The 24,176-nt window shown below is 40.2% G+C and overlaps 2 protein-coding genes across 2 annotated transcripts; both read left to right on the top strand.

Annotated features, from left to right (window-relative positions):
- The first annotated feature begins 19,699 nt into the window (after nucleotides 1–19,699).
- On the top strand, nucleotides 19,700–21,730 carry LOC110919893. Its single transcript, XM_022164142.1, has 2 exons — nucleotides 19,700–20,393; nucleotides 21,600–21,730. The coding sequence occupies exons 1-2, from the start codon at nucleotides 19,700–19,702 to the stop codon at nucleotides 21,728–21,730; spliced, it is 825 nt and encodes a 274-aa protein (XP_022019834.1).
- A 984-nt stretch (nucleotides 21,731–22,714) lies between these two features.
- Nucleotides 22,715–23,041, top strand: LOC110919892. Its single transcript, XM_022164141.1, has one exon. It carries the CDS (start codon nucleotides 22,715–22,717, stop codon nucleotides 23,039–23,041), a length of 327 nt encoding a protein of 108 aa, XP_022019833.1.
- Nucleotides 23,042–24,176: the final 1,135 nt, after the last annotated feature.

Genomic DNA, 24,176 nt, shown 5'->3' with positions numbered 1-24,176 from the left:
CAAAAATTCATTTGCCGCTTTATCTTTGTCTGTTACGTTACCTGATTGGGGGTCATCGTCATCATAGTAGGTAACGACCGCTCTACCTTCATCCTCCAAAATCATGTTGTGAAGAATGATACATGCGTACATCACGGTTCGAATCTGTTCCTTGTCCCATAGTCGACAAGGCATTGCCAATATTCGTACATCACGGTTCGAATCATGTTGTAGAAATATTTCCGCACCATCGTCAGATGATGATGACGATTCACTATAACTTGAAGAACTCATGGCAAGGTTGTGTTTTATGTGTTTGATATTGTGTGAGAAAAATGATAAATATGGTAAGGTATTTATAAAGGAATTTTTTTTAAATAGCCCCCAACGGTTAGTTTGGTTTGGCCATTCACAGCCCGCCATGTCAGCTTGCTAGATCCGCCCCACGCACGGCTTGAAATCCAAGCCCCAAGGGCCACGCCCCAACCCAAGCCCACCCGGGGTGGTGGCTTGGGCGTTTTCCCCCAACCCAAGCCCCATACCCCATAGTCTAAAAACTCAATATATAATTCACCAAACATTATCTATAATCCTTTTGATCTTTATCTCTCGAATTCAAGATTAATGTCTTCATCAGTTGTCTATGTTATCAAAAACCAATCAGTGGGGTCAAAATCTACTTGATCCAAGTTTGATGTTTGATGAATTGAGATCATGAAGTTGATGGGACGTTTATTTTCTTGAATTATAGATGTTTGACTTAGTCAACACTACCTCACTACATTTTGCCTAATTAAGTTTTCTTTGGTGTATAAATTTGGGAAAGTTGATGTATTTCCCGTGTAAGGAAGAAATCGAGTTGAGTTGAGTCGAGTTCGAGTTCCCTCGTTCAACAAGTAAACAGTAAGGATCTTGAGTAATTTCTTTAAGTTACAAACGAAAGGTGAACTTTCAACGTACCACAAGAACAATCTGCGACTCTGCGTAATTTACTCCGTTTGTTTTATAAAATAATTTATTATATTTATGTTCGAGCTCTTTTGCACTCCGTTACCCATGTGATCAATAATGGCTTACAAATCATGTCTTTGTCAAATTTAGCATGAACACTTGAGGTTCTTTCAAATTGTGTGTTTTCAGAGCACAAAATACACTAATGTAACCCCATTGTCTATTTAATCACTATCTTGGTCAACTTAATTATCGTTATCTAAATTCGTCTATTAGCATCTATTTGGTTACAAAATTACATCGAAGTCCTTCGAGTGTACATTAACATTTGAAGCGTTAAGGGTGATATTGCATGTTAACATTTGGTTAAAATTAAAGTTTGGATTTATCAGGAACTGGTTTTTGTTAATAATTGAAAAGGTTTCTTATTGTCTTTCAACGAAAGGTACAACATATATATACAATGAGAATCCTAACTAACCAATCACTTAAATATGGAATATACAATCTCTTCAAATATACAAATGATATTATATTATTAAGTGTAGAATATCCTCTGTGAATATACGTTAACTAATAGGCCCCCGCAGTCGTAGCGGTAGAAGAGCAAACGCATAGACTGGACTTGAAGCGATTAAAGAGTTGTTTCGGAAGGCCTTTCGTGAAAATATCAGCATATTGATACTTGGCTGGGATGTGTAAGACACGCATATCACCAATGCGGACTTTGTCCCGGACAAAATGGATGTCGATTTCGACATGCTTGGTGCGCTGATGTTGTACCGGGTTCTCAGACAAGTAAACAACAGATACATTATCACAATAAATGATTGTGACTTTGCGTGTAGGAACATGGATCTCGAGTAAAAGATTGCAAAGCCAGCTTGTTTCAGCAGCAGTGTTTGCAACTCCCCTGTATTCTGCCTCTTCACTGGATCGGGAGACTGTATGTTGACGTTTAGACGACCATGAAACCAGGTTGTCACCCAAAAAGACGCAATAACCCGAGGTAGAGCGTCTTGAGTCAGGACATCCCCCCCAATCGGCATCCGAATAAGCAGTAAGTATGGTAGATGAGGATGGTCGGATGTGAAGAATATGATTGGATGTTCCCTTTAGGTAGCGTAAGATTCTTTTCAAGTAATTAAAATGGGGTTCCCTTGGAGCGTGCATAAATAAGCATACTTGTTGGACGGCGTCGGCAATATCGGGTCTTGTAAAAGTGAGAGATTGTAGCGCACCCGCAAGACTCCTATATAATGAACCATCCGATAAAGGGGCGCCAGCCTCGGCACTAAGCTTGGAGTCGGTGTCACATGGTGTGTGGCACGGTTTACAATTGGACATGTTTGCTCGGGCGAGGATATCATTAACATATGATTCTTGAGAAAGTTGTAAACCGGTACCGTCGCGAGTAACTTGAATCCCCAAAAAATGATTGAGATGCCCTAAGTCAGTCATGGCAAATTCAGTAGACAAAGTTTTGATAATTCTTTGAACAAAATTGTTGTCAGATGCCGTGAGTATGATGTCATCCACGTATAATAATAAGTAGGCAGTACTGGAGCCTTGTTTGTAAACAAAGAGAGAAGTATCACAAGACGCACTATGAAACCCGCATTTAGTGATAAAAGTTGCAAACCGATGATACCATGCCCGGGGGGCTTGTTTTAACCCATAAAGTGATTTGCGTAACCGACACACATATGAGGGGTGTTGTTTGTCTACAAATCCGGGGGGTTGGAACATGTATACGGTTTCATTTAAATCCCCATGCAAAAATGCATTTTTGACATCAAGTTGGTGTATTGGCCAATCACGCGAGACGGCAAGACTAAGAACGGTACGAATCGTGGTAGGTTTGACCACAGGGCTGAACGTGTCAAAGCAGTCAATACCAACTTGTTGTGATTTTCCGTTGACAACAAGACGGGCTTTGTATCTCTGTAAGGAGCCATTAGCATGGAACTTATGTCTATATAGCCACATGCAGCGAATTATATGAGCACCATCAGGTCGTGGAACTAGCTCCCACGTTTTGGGTTTAGTAATGCCATCCTTAAGACGAGTCGTCATAGGATGGATGTTGCTAATAGGCCATGGAGGATGGGTATTAGCGGACTGAAGTGGGGAGTGGGCTGAAGTAGGGCTAGGTGACGCGGTGGCGGACTGAGGTGGAAAGTGGGCTGAAGATGGGCCAGTTGACGGGGTGGCGGACTGAACTGGGGTGTGGGCTGGGGTTGGGCCAGGTAGCGGCGAGTGTGTGTGGGTTGTGGTGGCATGGTGATCAGGTGGAGAATGGGCTGCGGGGCTGGGCGGTGTGTTATGTGTAGGGTCGCAGTGGGTTGTAGAATATAGATGGGTTGGACTAATGGAGTGGTTTGTGGTGGGTTGTAAGATGTGCGGAGATGGCATAGTTTGGGAGGTGGTCTGGACAGTATGCTGTGGAGAAGGGTGTGTGAAGAGTGGAGATAATAAATCATTCTCCAAAGGAGTGTAGTCACGAGGGGTATTGGCGGATGAGAATGGGAAGGATGCTTCATCAAATGTAACGTGACGAGAGAAAAATGTTTTTCCGGTGGATAAGTTAAGGCACCGGTAACCACGGTAATCCGCGGGATAACCGAGGAAGACGCTAAGCAGTTAATGCGGAAAAATATCGGTTATCGGTCAAGGACCGATATCTGAGATATCGTTTATCGCGGTGATATATCGGTAATTTCTAATATAGTGCATAAATATATATATACATATAGAACCTATATAAATTTATATATATAATGTTAAGTTTATACTTTTTATGCATAGATTTGTAAGTTTAAGGACTAAATATAAACTAGTGAAGATAGAGGGGTTAAATATTTATATACACAAACTAATAATGTGCTTTTATGTAAAAAAAATACAAGTTTAAAGGACTAAGTATAAACTAGTGAAAGATAGAGGGGTAAATATTGAAATACTTAAAACTTATTTAACCCTAAAAGTAACACACGCATCTTCTTCATCATCATCAGCAGCTACTTTCTTCTCCTTCTTCCTGTCTCTCGCTGTTCCCTTAGCCGCTACTGGTTTACAGCAGAAATTCCGGCAGAGGCGTCGGAATTGGCCGCCGGAGGTCGCTATACGGTCGATATGTGGTCGATAAGGGCCAACAGGTATGTTTCTTCTTCTGTTTTCAGCCGCCGGAGGTCGCTATACGGTCGGAATTGGGCCCAGACGAGATATCGGCGAGACAACCGATATGATTTTTACAAAATATCGGCGATATTTCGGTGTTGACCACCGATATTATCGTTGACCGATATTTGACCGAGATACGAAACCGATATTTGGGGCTAGGTCCGATAACCGATATACCGGTGATATAGCACCGACATATCGCCGATATTGATAGCATAGGGAAGACGCACAAGGAGGACCGAGGGTGTAGTTTGTTGGGTCGAGTGGAGGATTGATTTGGAAAGCAAGCGCACCCGAAAACTCGTAGGTGATCGTATGTTGGGTGGCGGAGGTATAGTGCAGCGGTAGGAGTGTAGTTATTGAGGAGTTCGGTGGGTAGTATATTGTGAAGGTAGACAACAGTGTGAAGAGCTTCCACCCAATATGTGGTTGGAATGGAAGCATGGGTAAGGATGGAAAGCAAGATCTCGTTAATTCGTCGGATCATGCGTTCGGCCTTCCCATTTTGTTGGGAGGTGTGTGGGCATGAGAAGCGGAATTGTATGCCATGTGTAGAGGCAAATTGTTTAAAAATATGGTTATCAAATTCACCACCATTATCACATTGGAATGATTTAATGGGTAAATGAAATTGGGTTTTAATGTAGGTGTAAAACTTAATAAAATGTGAGACTGTTTCAGATTTATATCTAAGGGGGTTGTCACACCCCGATTTCCACGTGTCTCACCGGTGGGCCCGGTAGGGGATTACCGTGACGTAGTTGGCAACAATATAGTCAAACCACACAATATATGAATGCATAGCGGAAGCATAAAGATAATTATATTTCAACCATTGTTTGTAATATCAATGTATTACGAATAGTCGAAAAGTATCCACAGGGGATCAAATAAAAAAAATATAAGTATTGTTCAACAGACGTAGGCATCTTAAGCTTGCAAGACTCTTTATGATGCTAAGGAGAAATATCCAGCCAATTACGCATAGTACCTGCATTTAGTCTTTTTGGGAAAATACGTCAGTTTACACTGGTAAATACATTCAACCGACACTTTTGTAAAAATGTTTATTAAAAGATTTGAATGCACAAGGCACTAACTCTTTTATAACTTGGGAGAATTATTTAAATTTATAATCTTGTGAATGGATTACATGTTCCTTATGCGTTCAGTAGCCCGGATCATGTCCGGGTTAAAGATCAATAGACACACCACATCAACTATTTATGCACTGACGAGTGTACGCCTACACTTCGCGCTTAGGTCGTGGCCATTTCGTAAAATGATGCCAGGGATATCCGGGACATGGTCATTAACCCCCCGAAGACTTTTAAGTAAACAAGACTGTTTAAACGAGCCAATCAAATTTATTCAATTACCCACCCAACGGTGGAGAATTTGATGCCCGATCAAGCGGTATGCTATATACCGTAACCCAAGCCCGTATAACGGAAAATAAGTTAAAAGTATTTACCTTTGCAAGTATAAATCCTTAATCGAAATAAATTGCAGATAGCTTTTACTGGTCTCCTATTCTGGAACGGAGGTTTAAAATAACCTATTAGAATCCTAACGGGTCTTTAATTTAGCCGTAGCTTAGACCGGTCAGTTTCAAAGGATAGTTACGGTTTAATCGCGTGAAAGGCGAAAACCGTGAATGGAATGTGATTTGGACCCAACAAGTTTGAAGACTTGTTTTATATGGGTATAATAACCACACTCTGGATTTTGGGGTCAAAACAATATGGTTTGACCCGTTTCGGCTAGTTTATGTAAACTACTTGCATATGCCGAACCGTGCGCGCAAAAGGCGCAACGGGTAACCATAAGAGTCCTACACTGGTTTCCTAAGTCAATATGCTTTAAAGAGGTTGTGGTATCAGTAGGATACCTTCCATAATGCCCGTAACGAGTTTAAATCCATTTTATGCCCCGTAGGGGTATTTCGGTCATTTTAAAGATTTATAAAGGAGGTTTCTGAGTTCTACAGGAAATCTGAGTTTCCCGAACAGTTTATAAAGTCCAAAATACTTTATTTATTATTTAAAATCAGTAGAAACTGGAATCGGGTCAAAAGACCTTGTAGAACTCAAGTTATGGCCGAAAAGGGTATATTCGGTATTTACCGAACCGTTGCCATAACCGCAGGTTATGAGCAGGTTAAAAATAATTAAAAATCTTTAAAAATCCCAAAATATTATTTTATATCAGTGTGCAAAAGGTTTGGTGTCGAAATCTGGGTTTAGATAGGCGTTATGCTAATTGCGCCATTTAATTACTAAAGTTTCCGTAATTTGCGCTATTTAGCATAACTCCTATTCTGGACCTCGGATTGACGTGAAATTTTAGGGACATGCTTAGAAATCAGTAACCAAGGTTATGGTCCTTTCACATGTCCGAAATTCTCGTTTTAATTTAAAAAGGGCGTTACGGTCAACTTTTAAGCATTTAACGGAAAAGTGTAAAAGACTCGGACAAACAACGAACCGGTCACAGAGGGTTATACCATCATGTAACCTGGTCCTAAGAGAGTCCTAAGGCATATCTAAATCATACTTTAACGGGTCAGAACTGAAGTCAATGCAAAAGTCAAAGTTTTGCGACTTTCGGCTCCGAACCGGGTCAAAACAGTAAATGGTCGGATCAAACAAGCTTAGACTAGTTAATATACTTATTATCATGTTTTATGAGTGTTTAAACATGTTGCACACCATCTACATTACTGATTATGCATGAAATCGCAAAATGGCATTTCTGTTGACTTTTTCTAAGCACGTTTGACTCGACATTCGGACTAGTTAGAGTGGGAATCAGATGGTGCCCTTTTAGGGGTTTAAAGCCCATATGATTACCAACATATAACTATCTTTGATTCGGCAAACCACTGGACCATTTGTGATTTATCGCAAAGTCAATCGTTAATTACGACAGATTGACTTTTAAGCTAAACTATGCATAAACTAAGCCACAAAAGGGTAGGCACACTTACAGAAGCTTGGTGCACGACTAGGGATGTTAGAAGAATGCTTGAGAGCTCCAGAGATGAACTAGAATGCAGGATTGAGGTGTGTTTCAATTGTGTGCAATGTATGTCCTTTTATAGTGAAATTTCATGCACAAGATCATTACAACTCACCCTACAATGGTTCATGGATGATCAGCAGGTGTCCCCGGGTGCTAGGGGGCATGTAGAGGGCGCCCATGCTTCAATTAATGCATCAATGATCGTTCACAAGCTCAAACATTGAATCTGTCCAACTTTCTGCATCTGGAGGCCTTACGCGGCCCGCATTAGAGATCATGCAACATGGACGCGGCCCGCCTGAATCCCCATGTCAGTAAACGGATCTTCATAAGGCGCGCGGCCCGCATTAGCTTGCTGGTTTCACGCACGCGGCCCGCCTGAGGTCTGATTTCCAAGATTTTCAAATCTTTTGTAATCATTAACCTGACCTTTCGGTTTCGAAGGGGTAACTTTGCGATTTGGCCCTCGATTATTTACAATTAAGGGCCTCGTGAGTTTTACCCGCATTGTTAAGTCCCCGGTTAGTTTAATTACTATCCGAAAAGCCTTAACTTTTATTGTTGACGCTTTTAACCCCTCACATACGAATTTGATCATAACTTTCTCGTTTTAAAACGGAACTCCGCGAAATTCATATCATATATTCTAGTGAGCGTAATTTACTGTTACAACGTCTGGGGTTCGTCAAATGGTCACTCAGAGGTATAATTTAACATGTTGACACATTAAACCCCTGTAGTTTGTAATCTCTCACTTCCTTCCGCGTTTCGCTCCGTACGATACATGATTTATTCGTTTGAAGGTACGAGCATCATTTAAGGTTACTATACAGTATATTTACCCCTCGTTGACATTTTTAACCCTCGAATTTACATACTTTCAAGGTTTGTCAACTTTAGTCCTTTATTTAGTATTTAATGCCACGTGTAAACTCAAGACACGTGTCAATACATTATTGGACACAAAATTTCGAGGTGTTAAATCCTCACCCCCTTAAAATAAATCTCGACCCGAGATTTACTGAAATAAATAAGGTTATTTTTCTTTCATCGTGGATTCAACCTCACACGTGAATTCGGGACCTCTACGGGCATCCCATTTGACCTTAACAATAGGTACATGCTTCCTTCGAAGCTTCTTTACCTGTCGATCTTCAATCGACAAAGGTTTTTCCACAAATTTTAAGCTCTCATCTATATGCACATCCGTATGTGGTATTACCAGTGATTCATCAGCGAAGCACTTCTTTAGATTGCAGATGTGGAACACATTGTGAATTCCATTGAGCTCCTCTGGTAAGTTTAACTTGTAGGCAACTGACCCGACACGTTCGATAACCTCGAAAGGTCCTATGTATCTCGGGCTTAGTTTGCCTTTCTTACCGAAACGCATCACCCCCTTCCAGGGTGATACTTTAAGCAACACTTTTTCACCTACCTCGAAGTGAAAATCTTTACGCTTTGGATCTGCGTAACTTTTCTGCCTATCTCGGGCAGCCTTGAGACGGTCTCGAATCTGGACAATCTTGTCCATTGTTTCGAAGACTATCTCTGGTCCTGATAATTGGACATCTCCAACTTCCGCCCAACAAACAGGCGATCTACACTTTCTACCGTATAATGCCTCGAAGGGCGCAGCCTTAATGCTGGTGTGGTAGCTATTGTTGTAGGAGAATTCGATTAATGGTAGGTTCTTATCCCAACTACCACCCAAATCGATCGCACATGCACGTAGCATGTCCTCCAACGTCTGAATAGTACGCTCACTCTGACCGTCTGTCTGAGGATGGTAAGCAGTACTAAAATTCAAACGTGTGCCCAAAGATTGCTGGAAGCTTTTCCAAAAATGAGACGTGTATCTGGTATCTCGGTCAGAGATAATAGACACAGGTATGCCATGTAAGGCTACAATCTTATCAACGTATAACTGGGCTAACATGTCGGAGCTATAAGTCTCCTTGATGGGTAAGAAATGTGCTGACTTAGTCAGTCGATCAACTATAACCCATATTGTATCATTTCCTTTCCTCGTCATGGGTAACTTGGTGATAAAATCCATAGTTACACATTCCCACTTCCATTCGGGAAGTTCAGGCTGTTGTAGCAAACCTGATGGCTTTTGATGCTCCGCTTTGACTTGCGCACAAGTCAAGCATTTTGCTACATAAGCGGCTACAGACTTTTTCAAGCCTATCCACCAATAATTTGCCTTTAGATCCTGGTACATCTTATCAGCTCCAGGATGAACAGAATATTTGGAACTATGGGCTTCCTGGAGGATAACATCCCGTAGTCCTCCATAAATTGGAACCCTTATTCGTCCATTTAATCGTAAAATTCCGTCCTTGCTAAGAGTTAACTGCTCCTCAGTTACTCCTAGCTTTTCTTTAGGATAGTTAGCTTCCAACACAGCTTCCCTCTGTGCAGCTAACAACCTTTCAATCAAATTATTCTTCACTTCAATGCTCTTGGCATTGATTCGGATAGGTTTCACCCTTTCCTTTCGACTTAAGGCATCAGCGACTACATTCGCCTTGCCGGGAAGATATCTGATTTCACAATCATAATCATTTAAAGTCTCCATCCAACGGCGCTGCCTCATGTTTAATTCCTTCTGATTAAACAGATGTTGAAGGCTCTTATGATCCGAATAGATCATAAACTTGATACCATGTAGATAATGCCTCCAAAGTTTTAGTGCGAACACAACGGCACCCAACTCCAAGTCATGGGTGGTGTAATTCTTTTCATGCACCTTTAACTGTCTTGAAGCATAGGCAATAACCTTGCCTTTCTGCATAAGCACGCATCCCATGCCAGTGTGTGATGCGTCGCAGTAAACTACAAACTCTTCGTTACCTTCAGGCAATGTCAGTACAGGAGCGTTGCTCAACTTTTGCTTCAGAATTTCAAAGGACTCTTGCTGCTTAGGGCCCCAAACGAACTTTACCTTCTTCTTGGTCAGGGAAGTTAAGGGCGCAACAATCCTTGAAAAATTTTCGATGAAACGCCTGTAATATCCTGCTAACCCCAGGAAACTACGAATCTCTGTAGGCGTCTTTGGCTCTTGCCAATTCATGACAGCTTCTACTTTAGCGGGATCCACTTGGATACCACGCTCGCTGACAACATGTCCAAGGAATTGGACTTCTCGAAGCCAGAATTCGCACTTAGAGAATTTGGCATAGAGTTTCTCATGATGCAGGAGTTTGAGAATACAGCGAAGGTGTTTCTCATGGTCAGCTTGGTTCTTAGAGTAGATAAGAATGTCGTCGATGAAAACGATGACGAATTTGTCTAAGTATGGCTTGCAGACGTGATTCATGAGATCCATGAACGCAGCCGGTGCATTAGTGAGCCCAAAAGGCATCACTAGGAACTCATAGTGACCATAACGAGTCCTAAATACGGTTTTATGTACGTCTTCATCTCTGACTTTCAGTTGATGGTAGCCTGACCTCAAGTCAATCTTCAAGAAATAACTTGCCCCTTGTAACTGATCGAACAAATTGTCGATCCTCGGCAAAGGATACTGTAACACCTCGAAATTTTGTGTCCAATAAATAAATGACACGTGTCGCATACGACAAAAATAATATAAACCCGGATTTAATTAAGATATGCGGTAGGATTTTTCGTATATGTCGACATGTTAATTTTCTACCTCTGAGCGACTTCGTCATTATGAATCCCAAGACCCTAAGCAAAATTAATAAGCATCTAAAACATCTTAATCCGGTAATTACTAATAATCAAAAGTGTCCAAGTTGCTAATATTGGATCTTAAAGAAAATAATGCAATACAAATAATTGTTCATAAACCCCATCCTTGTGCAAGCCCATAATACATTGTGATATCTGACCAAGCATGGGTTAAAAAGGGCCTTATACTGACTTGTCCCATATTCAAAAACCATGTATTGCAAGTTGACCATTCAATGCTTGAAAGGTTAATTTTTTTGCCTCTGTTAAGCGCTTACGGACCGTAAGGGCCCTGCCTTACGGACCGTAAGGGGGTGAAGGGGTAAAAATGTTTCCGCCATAGGCTTACGGACCGCAAGGGCCATGCCATACGGTCCGTAAGCGACGCCCAGCGACAGAAAGTTGGCTGTTGGCTGTTGTAAACGGTAAAACATTAATATAAGGATCTTTCCAAAGATATGGGCGACCCCTAATCATCTCCTAGCACTAAGGGACAGTTGTTGATCATCAAGGAGCCCTTGTAGACCTTGTTGTGATGATCTTAATGATCTTCATTGCCTATAAAAGGCCACATTGTGCAACAAGTTTACTCACACCTTTATCTGCATTTGAGGACCACTTCTGGAGCTCAACTTCCTCTCAAAGTGTTCCCTAATCAAGCTTAGGACTTCAGTAAGTGTTCTAATCCTTTCAAAATTGAGTTTAGCTTAGTTATTTAGCTAAAAATCAAACCGTCGTAATTACGGTTTGACTTCGAGATTAGTCAACAATGGCTCAGTCATATCTCGAACTAAAAGTAGTTATAAGTTGGTATTTATGTGGGTAATAAACCCTTAAAAGGGTTCCCCCTGATCACCACTCTAACTAGGTCAAAAGTCGAGTCAAACGTGTACTTAAAAAGTCAACAGAAAGGTTAAAATGCGATTTATGCAAGATTAACAATGTAGAATACTTATAACCTGTTTTGTCATTAATATAACTTGGTAATTAGTGTAAGGACATGTCTAAACATGTTCAGCTCGACAATTTTCTATAAGGACCCGGTTGGGAACCGAAAGTCACATAGTTTGACTTTCACTTGGACTTTCAGTTCTGACCCGTTATGGTATGTTTCAAAAATACCGTAGAGCCTTATTTGAACCAGATTACATGCTAGTATAACCCTCTGTGATTATACACCTCGGATCATGAGTTATCCAATTAATATGCATGATTCCGTTAATTACCCATATGTTGACCATTATGCCCTTATTGCCTTAAAACATGATTTTTGGAAATGTAAAAGAGTAGAAACTTTAATTACTGATATATAAACGTGTATGCAGAGTTTGACATCGATTTGAATTGTAGATTAAGAGTTATGCTCATTATCGCAAAATGAATGCTTTATGTTAATAAAATGGCGTAATTAGCGTATAGCCTAGTTAAGCCTACTTTTTGGTATCAAACTTAATACCCACTGATGTAATATATTATTTTGGGATTTTTAAATATTTTTAATTAATTTTAGACTGAGCATAACTAGTAGTCGTAGGCTTAATCCGATAATTGTCGGTTTTGCCCTTACGGACCATAAAATGAGTTTTACATATCTAAACAACTTCAAACCTTTTGCTACAAATCACATACGATAAATAGATTATTTTAAGCCTTCTGGAAATATAAAAATATCAGATTTAAGTATAGAACCCGGAATTGGCCTTAAATCGCCTTATTAAGCGTTTTTAACGCAAAGTATGCGACTAAATTATATTGGACAAACCCGGGTTGATACCTACTGATATTAGAAGCAAATTATAATATTTTAACAGTAAGCAAAGGTTGATAAACTCAAACTCCAGTTTTGAGCTTTTCGGCTTATGTGAAATTACCAAAATACCCCTACGGGGCCTAGTTGGTGTTTAAACACGTTTCGGGCATAATGAAAGACATCTTACTGATGTCACAACATATTTGAGGCATAATTAACTTAGGAGACCTGTCTATAGCTCTCATGAATACCCGTCACGCTTATTACGCGTACGATTTGGGTTATGTAACAAGTTTACATAAATTAGCCGAGACGGGTCAAACCTTAACGGTTTTATCTCAAAATCCAGAATGTGAATAATAAACCCATATTGAACAAGTCTTCAAACTTGTCGGGTCTAAATCACATTCTATCCGGTCTTCGCTTAATCGTGCGTACGAACCGTATCTTTGAAACTAGCCGGTCTAAGCTTAAGCTTAATTAAAGACCCGTTAGGATTCTAATAGGTTAATTTAAACCTTCGTTCCAGATTAGGAGACCAGTAAAAGCTATCTGCAATTTATTTCGATTAAGGATTTATACTTGCAAAGGTAAATACTTTTAACTTATTTTCTGTTAAACGGGCTTGGGTTACGGTATTTAAAATACCGCTTGGTCGGGCAATTGACCCCAACTCGTTAGTAGTTGGGTATTATCAATGTGACCCGTTTAAAAATTTGTTTTGTTGGCTTTACGCCTTTGGGGGCTTAATGACCATGTCCCGGATATCCTTGGCAGCATTTAACGAAATGGCCACGACCCTGACATCCGGGTGTAGGCGTACACCTGGCATTATGTCCATGACTATAAAGGTATAGCCGTTGGTTTTCTCGCCACGGTTTTATACTATGTGGTGTGTCTATTAAACTTTAACCCGGCATGACCCAGGCGACCAAACGCATCGTAAACATGTAATTCTTTACAAGATTTAATTATAAATTATCCCAAGTTATAAAGAGTTTGTGCCTTGTGCATTCAAATCAATTTTATTAAACATTTTACCAAAGTGTCAGTTGAATGTATTTAACAGTGTAAACTGATGTATTTTCCCAAAAAGATTAAATGCAGGTACTAAACGTAATTGGCTGGCTATGTCTCCTTAGCATCTTAAAGAGTCTCGCAAGCTTAAGGATGCCTTCGTCTGTTGAACAATACTTTTATTATTATTACTGATCCCCTGTGGATTTTATTTCAACAATAGTGATACTTTAATATTACAAATAAAGTTGAAATATATTTATCTTTATGCTTCCGCTGTGCATTCATATATTGTGTGGTTTGACTATATTGTTGCCAACTACGTCATGATAATCCCCCACCGGGCCCACCGGTGAGACACGTGGAAATCGGGGTGTGACAGGTTGGTATCAGAGCCAACACTGAGTGAATTAAACACTAGCCCTTGTGTTTAATCTCAGTTACACAATTGCACATACTTGAGTCTAGACAAGAACATAGGATAAATTCGAATTGTTATTCCAGTTTGTCTTTTTTATTGTTTATTGTTATTTAAAGTTTTGAAAGCAGGAAATATGCCACCTGCAATCAGACGAGGAAGAGGAGGAAGAGGCAAAGGAACGATCATTACTCACAATGATCACGAGGCTGGACCTTCGAACATGCGAGCTCCTTCCAGTACAAGGAGTGAAGAACCACAGAGACGAAGAAGAAACCTCTTTGAACCTGCGAGACATTCTACCTCGCATAGCTCAACACCCTCATACCGTCATTCGTTTGGACCAGATTCGAAAAACAATCCCAATAACCCTCAACCATCCTTTATACCCCTCCAGCGATCTGCTTCGCACCGTTCTTATGGCGACCCTTCACCTTTCTTCATAGGACAGTTTAACCCGGCGGATTATGTCCAAGAGCCAATAGGGTATAACCCTTTAGGACCAGAGGATCACTTTTCTGAAGACAATGCAGTGGATATGGACGAGGATACAGATCCCGTCGAACCTGCACGGGGTACTCCCAATCATCCAATCGAGATCTCGGATGGGTCATCCTTCCATGGAACGCCCTATCAAGGTCCCGACAGCTTCCAGGCGAGGTTTGTCCAATGTAATTGGTACTTCACACCATCGCAACATTTCTCGCCTCACGATCAACAGCAACAACAGGATCCTTCTGAGGATTCGCGGTTCGTGGCAGTCACGCCACCGCCACCGCCACCGGTTCAACCAGTAATTCCAGATCCGCCAAGGCGTAGAAGATCAAGCGCGCGGATGTCCACCCGAGGAGGGGAATTCCATTTCAGCACCCCTCGCCACTCGAGTGCTAGTCACTTTCCGTTGGTGCCTGAAGAAGAACCACAACTAGAGGCATCTTCTGGTCACCCTGCAGAGGTGAATTCTGCACCAGTTGCACCACCTCCGCCACCATTTGGATATGACAATCCGATACCAACGTACGGCGCTTCCACCGCGTACAATCCGTTTGAGCAGCCGACTCACACGCACTACAACTATAACTATGAGGCCGATCCATATATGGTAGCGACTAATTATAATGCGCTTCATGGAACCTCTTGGAGACCAGATTACTCAGCTCATGGGTATCCAATACCTCCTAGACCTCCGGTTCAGCAACCGTCGCAGCAGCCATGTTTTTCTCCACCGGAGCAAGAAGAAATACTCCACCGTTTAAACCGTGTGGAACGAGACTTTGAACAAGAACGAAAGAGTAATCGTGGATTTCTCAAGGGCCTAGCAAACCTACTAAAAGGGAGGAAGAAGCGAGATCATTAGTCTCCTTAGGTATTGTTGTATTTACAATTTAGTCCCTGCGTGGACATTTATCGTATTTTAGTCCCTACGTGGACTTATCTTTTAGTCCCTGCGCGGACATCTATCTTGTGTTTGGTCCCTGCGTGAATATGTTTTGCTATACACCTCTGCGTAGGTAATTATTTGTTTAAAAAGTCCCGTTTAGGGCAGCGTGTAATTATATTTGAAGTTTATGGAATGTTATGTTATAAATTTCATTTTTGTAATCACTATATATGAAATAAATCAAAAATCGTTCCTTTTAAATTTAAATCTGCCTAAATAAAGAATCTCAAGAGTGAAACCTAGCCAGGTGTCTTTATAAGATCCGGCCAAGATGGTAAGACCTGATTAAAAGATTCAGATTCCCTCTTAACCTCTGTAATCATGTTAACGTTCATGGCAGATGTGATTCGTTAAAATCGCACGCGTCATTCTTATATAAGAATCCTTTTAAGGATTCCAAAGCCCAAATAAATGATTTGTAAATCATGGGTTAAAATCGTCAATAAAGATGATCACTTATTAAACATCCATTAGTGATGTAGTGCCTACGGGCCAAACTTATTAAACATCCATTAGCGATGTAGTGCCTACGGGCCAAACTTATTAAACATTCATTAGCGATGTAGTGCCTACGGGCCAAATTTGTTAAACATCCATTAGTGGTGTAATGCCTACGGGCCATAATTATTGTCATATAAGACAAAAGGCAGTGGTAGTCTATGACTCCCTGTCAGAAGAGGTAAAAGGACTACGGTTCAAACCTTCATGCCTTGATTCTCTGTAATCCCGGCTAATATTATAAAACGTCCTCGTGAATAGGCTTTTATGCCACTAACAATATTGTTTGTAATTAGGATAAGTTATATTCAAATCCTAAATAAAAAGTGAGTAACAAATTAACCAGATATGGTCTCTGTTTACCATGGTTATTGAATTGCCATAAAAGACAATTCCATAATAAACTCCTAAATAAAATTTTTTCGTTATCTTCTGTAACAGATTCAAGTTACCATGGCTGATCCTAGTGGGGAGAATAGTGTAATACCCCGAATCTTAATGTGCTGGTTATAAATGTGTGAAATATGTAATTTATATTTCATATATTGTTAAACGAGTAAGATAATTGTGTGAAAGGTGAAATATCTTGACAAACCTTGGCTAATATAGGAGACCGTTAATATTAATAATTAAATATATTATTTTATTTACCTTACTCCGTTTTTAATGAAACTTAGGTTAAAACGTAGATAAAAATATGCTCGTTCTAATGACATATTCGTCGTTTTATAAAACGTCATATTTTAAAAGTTATACATGAAAAACGAGTTAAACAGCTGAATTAATATATATAAGCAAGTAAGCTAGCAGGTCAAGCAGGCAGGTAGGCACGTCACTTATCCCACATCGCCTCAAAAGTCATTTGAGGTGCCTGCTTGCTTCCTTTAAATAAGAGTCTTGGTAGTTGTTTAGATACACCAAAATTTTAACGGGAACGCTCTAGTATTGAGAATCCCGAGTATACGATACCCCGTTGAGTGTTGTTAATAGTCGTTTTTGGAGCGCGAGTAGGAGCAGGAGTAGGGAAACTCTACATCAACGTGCCGTAGATAGTTTTGAGGTATACTCTCGTTTACGTTTATGTCTAGTTATTTATTATTTATTTTTAGTAGTTAATATTAGTTTTATTATTGGTAATAATATATTAGTAGTAGTAGTAGTGTTAGTATTATTTTTAGGTACTAGGGTTATTGTCAGGGGCAGGTATTGGGTAGCCTAGCCTTAGTTAGGCATGGACTGATCAACCATGCTTAAACAAGGCAGTGCTAACCAATATCCAACCATGATAATGACTAGTTAGGTGTACCATTACCTAACCTAGGATTATGTAATTGTGTCAGGACCTTGAGACATAACCCAGTATTACTAGTGGCTGTTAAGCAATTGCTAACCAGGTGAGTCATCATACTTGTCTTTTAAACTGTGATAGTATACTCGTCCATAACTGGTAATAATGAGAATGCTGCAGTATGCATGTGTCAGTAGGGGTATATGCAGGGCCGGCTCTGGGCCCGGCAAACCCGTGCCGACGCCCGAGGCCCAAAATTTCAAAGGGCCCGAAAAGTCTTTATAAGCTTGTATATATTTATTACATTATATATTTAGTATATTCATCCATTTATTATGCAAACATTATTAGTGGTGTAGTGGCAAAAACTATCTCAAAATAATGTAAAGCTCTCAAGTTCAAGTCTTTGGTCCATCACTAAATTTTTATTTTTATAATTCATTTACCTTTAACCATAATTTTGGGTCCAATTCTATTCGTCGCCCGAGGCCTAAATTTTTTTGCGAATTTTCGGGAACGGCTCTGGGTATATGGGATCCTATTATGCTTAATGAGGTGTGTCACTCTGGGAAGGGTAATAAGGTGTTGTACCCACAGGCACTTCGTGCTTATAAGGTCCAGCGACACACACTCATACCTATGTGACGGCCGTAGGGGGACACAGCTGGAGGACCAGTATGTCTCTTGTACGGTGGTTTGTGACAAGTCAAATGTGACCTATAAGGTTCAATGAGGCCCAACCTGACTATAATGTGGTCACATGCCCATATTGTGTATGCATATAATGTAAACTGGGGTCTGTCTTTATAAAAATTGTATAGTATGAGCTCACCAGTATATCTGACGTCGTTTTGAGTATACTTATCACAGGTGAGTCATGAGGAAAGCTATAGGAACTACTTGACAGTTGTGGAGTTTTAGAAAATCAAGGAGTTCTTAGTTGCCAAAAGTTTGTAAATAAATAAAGTGTTGTACTCAGACTATTATAAGTTTTAATGAAGGTTTAGTTTGTTTCCGCTGTAAGTGTATCAATTGTGCACAATCACCCAGGTTACGGGGTGGGTGCTACAGTTGGTATCAGAGCCCGAGGTTTTAGCGAATTAGGTATTGCAGGAATGCCTAAGCTTTAACCAGTAGTTCTAAAAAGATTAATAACACACTCAGACTAGGCCAAATAACATGTTCTCAGGAAAAGTACTTGCATAGTCAATTGAGTGACGCTAGAAGAAGTAAACTTATTGTGCCTTTTTATGTGCTATATATATATATATCTCTGTATGTGATGTATATAGTTGTTACATTATATTGATGTATCATACATACTAGTAAATATTTATACTCATATTCCTATAGGAAGGAGACAATGTGTGAACATAGAGATGAACAAGGGTCTAGAAATAATCAAAATAACAGAAGGAGAGAGGAAGGTTCTTATAGGACTCGAACTCCCTCTCATAGTGTCAAGTCCCGGTCTAGTACAAGCATGCGTCTAAATACTGAGGATATCCACAATATAGCTGTGGAAGTGGCTAAGGTAATGAAGAATTCACAAACCGGTAATGTTAACCAATCTGGAGAACGACATGAAGAAAGCTCAGCAGCCTCCACGCCAGTTCAAAGGGAAGGAATGGGCGAAAGGAAAAACACTATTGCAACCATGCCACTAGAAGGAAAAGGTGAATATTCCAAATCAAAGGAATGTACTTATAAGCACTTCATGTCCTGTAAACCTCAGTCCTTTGACGGAAGAAAGGGAGCACTAGAAGCTCAAGACTGGCTCAACAGAATGGAGTCGGTATTAGACATATGTGAGTGTGATGACCGCAACAAAGTATGGTTCGCGGTACATATGTTTGAAGCTGAAGCCCTTCACTGGTGGAACATTGTGGTCCGAACAGAGGGAAAAGAAAAGGTTAAGGAGATAAAGTGGGAGGAGTTTATTCATAAGTTTCTTGCTAAGTATTGTCCTCCCAGTGAGACCGAGCAACTGGAAGTAGAATTCTTTCAGTTAAAAATGGGAAATAAAACCTATCGAGAGTATGTTTCTCGTTTCAACGACATATCTCGACTGGTTTTTTATTTAGCATTGACTGAGGAACAACTGATCAATAGGTTTATTTGGGGTCTACCATCTGAAATGAGGGTGTTTATCAAATCCAAATCTCCCAAGACTTTTGCAGAAACTGTTGAGGCTGGCGCCGTCATGGCTGCCGAGATGATTCTGCGGCAGGCTGAATCTCCCGCACCAAAAAGAAAGTGGGAAGAAAGAAAGGGGGACACCCGGAATAACAACTTTAAAAGGCCTAAAACATTTCCTCAATGTCAAATTTGCAAACGCTTTCATACGGGGGAATGTCGTTTCCTTGTCCAAATTGTAAAAAGACGGGTCATGCTCTTCCAGAATGCAAGGAAAAGAAGAAGTGTTTCAAATGTGGAGACCCTAACCACATGAGATCTGAATGTCCCGAACTTAAAAGAAATGATAGGACACAACCAAATCAGCCAAAAGGGCGGGCATTTGTACTCACCACGGAAGAAGCCAAGACCAATACAGACGTTATCACGGGTACGTATCTCGTAAATGATGTATATGCGCGTGTGTTATTTGATACCGGTGCAAATAGAAGTCTAGTGTCGACTACCTTTAGACCTTACTTGAACCAGGCGTCCCAAACCCTAGATCATGCCTTTACAGTAGAAATGGCTGATGGAAGTCAAAGAGAGATAGTTGACATAGTTAAGAATTGTAAAATAAGCTTAAACAACCATGTTATCCCTATAGACCTAATGCCTATGGAACTTGGAGAATTCGACATAGTCATAGGAATGGACTGGTTGACACCATATCATGCGGAAGTTATATGTGACAAAAGGATCGTCCGACTCCGATTACCCAACGGCAAACAACTAACTGTATCGGGAGACCGCACTGACAAGACTAAGAACCTCATCACGATAGCACAAGCACATAAATGCCTAAGGAAAGGGTATGTTGCTTTTCTAGCATATGTCGTAAACACTACAGAAAAGCAGAAGGTCGAGGACGTGCCAGTAGTACGAGAATACCCCGAAGTGTTTCCCAACGAGCTCCCGGGACTACCATCAGATAGACAGGTTGAGTTTCGCATTGACCTAGTTCCAGGTACATCACCGATTGCTAAGTCGCCGTACAGACTAGCCCCGACAGAAATGCAAGAACTCAAGAAGCAACTACAAGAGTTGCTTGACAAGGGGTTTATCCAACCTAGTTCGTCACCATGGGGAGCACCCATGTTGTTTGTCAAGAAGAAAGATGGGACGATGCGCATGTGCATCGATTATAGAGACTTGAATAAAGCCACTATAAAGAATAAATACCCTTTGCCCAGGATCGACGACTTGTTTGATCAATTATAAGGGGCAAGCTATTTCTCTAAAATAGACTTGAGGTCTGGATACCACCAAGTGAAAGTTGCACCAGAAGACATACCTAAGACTGCCTTCAGGACTAGGTATGGTCATTATGAATTTTTGGTAATGCCATTTGGATTAACCAACGCACCTGCAGTGTTCATGGACCTCATGAATAGGGTTTGTAAACCTTACCTCGATAAGTTTGTGATCGTTTTTATTGACGATATCCTTATCTACTCTAAGAACGAGGTAGAACATGAACAACACCTAAGAGCAGTCCTTGAATTGCTCAAGAAAGAAAAACTCTATGCAAAGTTCTCTAAGTGTGAATTTTGGATACGTGAGGTGCAATTCCTAGGCCACGTGATAAATGAATGTGGAATACAAGTTGACCCTGCAAAGATCGAGGCCATTAAGAAATGGGAAGTACCGAAGAATCCCACTGAAATCAGAAGATTTCTGGGGTTAGCAGGATACTATAGAAGGTTTATTCAAGACTTCTCAAAGATTGCAACACCATTAACCACACTAACCCAGAAAGCCTCTGAGTTTAATTGGGGACCTAAACAAGAAAAAGCCTTTAACACGTTAAAGCATAAGTTATGTAGCGCCCCAATACTGTCACTTCCTGAGGGAATAAAAGATTTTGCCGTCTACTGTGATGCATCTCACTATGGTATGGGATGTGTACTCATGCAAAGAGGCAAAGTGATTGCCTACGCCTCTAGACAGTTGAAGATTCATGAACGGAACTACACAACCCATGATTTGGAACTTGGTGCCATAGTGTTCGCATTGAAAATTTGGAGGCACTATCTTTACGGTACAAAGTGCACTATCTATAGTGACCATAAAAGTTTAAAACACATATTTGAGCAGAAGGAGCTCAATATGCGTCAGAGACGATGGATGGAGTTATTAAGTGATTACGACTGTGAGATCCAATATCATCCAGGTAAGGCAAACATAGTAGTAGATGCTCTAAGTAGAAAAGAGAAACCTCAACCAATAAGAATTCGTGCAACCAGAATAGAGGTTAAAACTAGTCTCTTAGATCAAGTTAAGAATATACAACAAGAAGCCTAAAAAGAGAATCATATTGTAAAAGAAAGAATGATTGGGAGACTGAAGCTACTGACAATGGGAAATGATAATATCCTTAGGTTCAACAATAGGATATGGGTTCCTAATTTTGGAGGACTGCAGGATACAATCTTAGAGGAAGCTCATAAGTCTAAGTATTCCATTCACCCTGGCAGTGACAAGATGTATAAGGATTTAAGGAGAGATTATTGGTGGCCAGGAATGAAGCGATCTATTGCCCATTATGTGGAAAAGTGCCTTACATACCTTAAGGTGAAGGCAAAACATCAAAAACCCTCTGGATACTTGCAACAACCAGAGATCCCAGAATGGAAATGGGAGAAAATCACCATGGATTTTATCACGAAGCTCCCAAGGTCAAGTCACGGTTATAATACTATTTGGGTAATAGTGGACAGACTGACCAAGTCTGCACACTTCGTGCCAATTCGTGAGGACTATAAGATGAACAAGCTAGCTCAAATTTATATCAAAGAAATAGTCTCACGACATGGGGTGCCTGTATCGATCATATCAGACAGAGATAGTCGTTTCACATCTAAATTTTGGCAAAGTTTCCAACAAGAGTTGGGAACCAAGCTTAATCTAAGCACTGCATATCATCCTCAGACGGATGGGCAGAGTGAACGGACTATTCAGACATTAGAAGATATGCTTCGGGCTTGTGTAATTGATTTTGGTGGAAGTTGGGACACTCATCTACCACTCATCGAATTCGCCTACAATAATAGCTATCACACTAGCATTAAAGCTGCACCATATGAAGCTTTATACGGAAGAAAGTGTCGAACTCCTATCTGCTGGACAGAAGTAGGCGAAAGTCAACTGTCAGGACCAGAAATCATTGTGGAGACCACCGAAAAGATTCAGCAAATAAAAGAAAGGATGAAAAGTGCTCAAGATCGACAAAAGAGTTATGCAGATCAGAGGCGTAAACCCCTAGAGTTCCAAATAGGGGATAAAGTAATGCTTAAGGTATCACCTCTGAAAGGAGTGATTCGGTTTGGAAAGAAGGGAAAGTTGAAACCCCGATACATTGGGCCTTTTGAAGTAACAAGCAAAGTAGGACCAGTGGCTTATCGGCTAAAACTTCCTGAACAGCTGGCAGGAATACATAATACTTTCCATGTATCAAATTTAAGGAAGTGCCTAATGGACGAAGCCCAACAAATACCCCTGGAAGATGTACAGGTTGACGAAAAACTCAACTTCATTGAAGAACCACTACAAATCGAAGATAGGAAGGTTAAAAAGTTACGCAATAAGGAAATCCCGTTAGCCAAAGTCAAGTAGAACGCACGGCATGGACCCAACTTTACATGGGAACTAGAAAACATAATGAAAGATAAGTACCCTCATCTTTTTAAGTAATGACAAATTTCGAGGACGAAATTTTTGTAAGGAGGGAAGGATGTAATACCCCGAATCTTAATGTGCTGGTTATAAACGTGTGAAATATGTAATTTATATTTCATATATTGTTAAACGAGTAAGATAATTGTGTGAAAGGTGAAATATCTTGACAAACCTTGGCTAATATAGGAGACCGTTAATATTAATAATTAAATATATTATTTTATTTACCTTACTCCGTTTTTAATGAAACTTAGGTTAAAACGTAGATAAAAATATGCTCGTTCTAATGACATATGCGTCGTTTTATAAAACGTCATATTTTAAAAGTTATACAAGAAAAATGAGTTAAGCAGCTGAATTAATATATATAAGCAAGCAAGCTAGCAGGTCAAGCAGGCAGGTAGGCACATCACTTATCCCACATCGCCTCAAAAGTCATTTGAGGTGCCTGCTTGCTTCCTTTAAATAAGAGTCTTGGTAGTTGTTTAGATACACCAAAATTTTAACGGGAACGCTCTAGTATTGAGAATCCCGAGTATACGATACCCCGTTGGGTGTTGTTAATAGTCGTTTTTGGAGCGCGAGTAGGAGCAGGAGTAGGGAAACTCTACATCAACGTGCCGTAGATAGTTTTGAGGTATACTCTCGTTTAAGTTTATGTCTAGTTATTTATTATTTATTTTTAGTAGTTAATATTAGTTTTATTATTAGTAATAATATATTAGTAGTAGTAGTAGTGTTAGTATTATTTTTAGGTACTAGGGTTATTGTCAGGGGCAAGTATTTGGTAGCCTAGCCTTAGTTAGGCATGGACTGATCAACCATGCTTAAACAAGGCAGTGCTAACCAATATCCAACCATGATAATGACTAGTTAGGTGTACCATTACCTAACCTAGGATTATGTAATTGTGTCAGGACCTTGAGACATAACCCAGTATTACTAGTGGCTGTTAAGCAATTGCTAATCAGGCGAGTCATCATACTTGTCTTTTAAATTGTGATAGTATACTCGTCCATAACTGGTAATAATGAGAATGCTGCAGTATGCATGTGTCAGTAGGGGTATATGG

This window comes from Helianthus annuus, chromosome 1 (genome assembly GCF_002127325.2).
Source record: "Helianthus annuus cultivar XRQ/B chromosome 1, HanXRQr2.0-SUNRISE, whole genome shotgun sequence".
Lineage (NCBI taxonomy): Eukaryota > Viridiplantae > Streptophyta > Magnoliopsida > Asterales > Asteraceae > Helianthus > Helianthus annuus.
The sequence above is the reverse complement of the archived record's forward strand: the minus strand, read 5'-3'. Positions and strand labels throughout refer to the sequence as shown.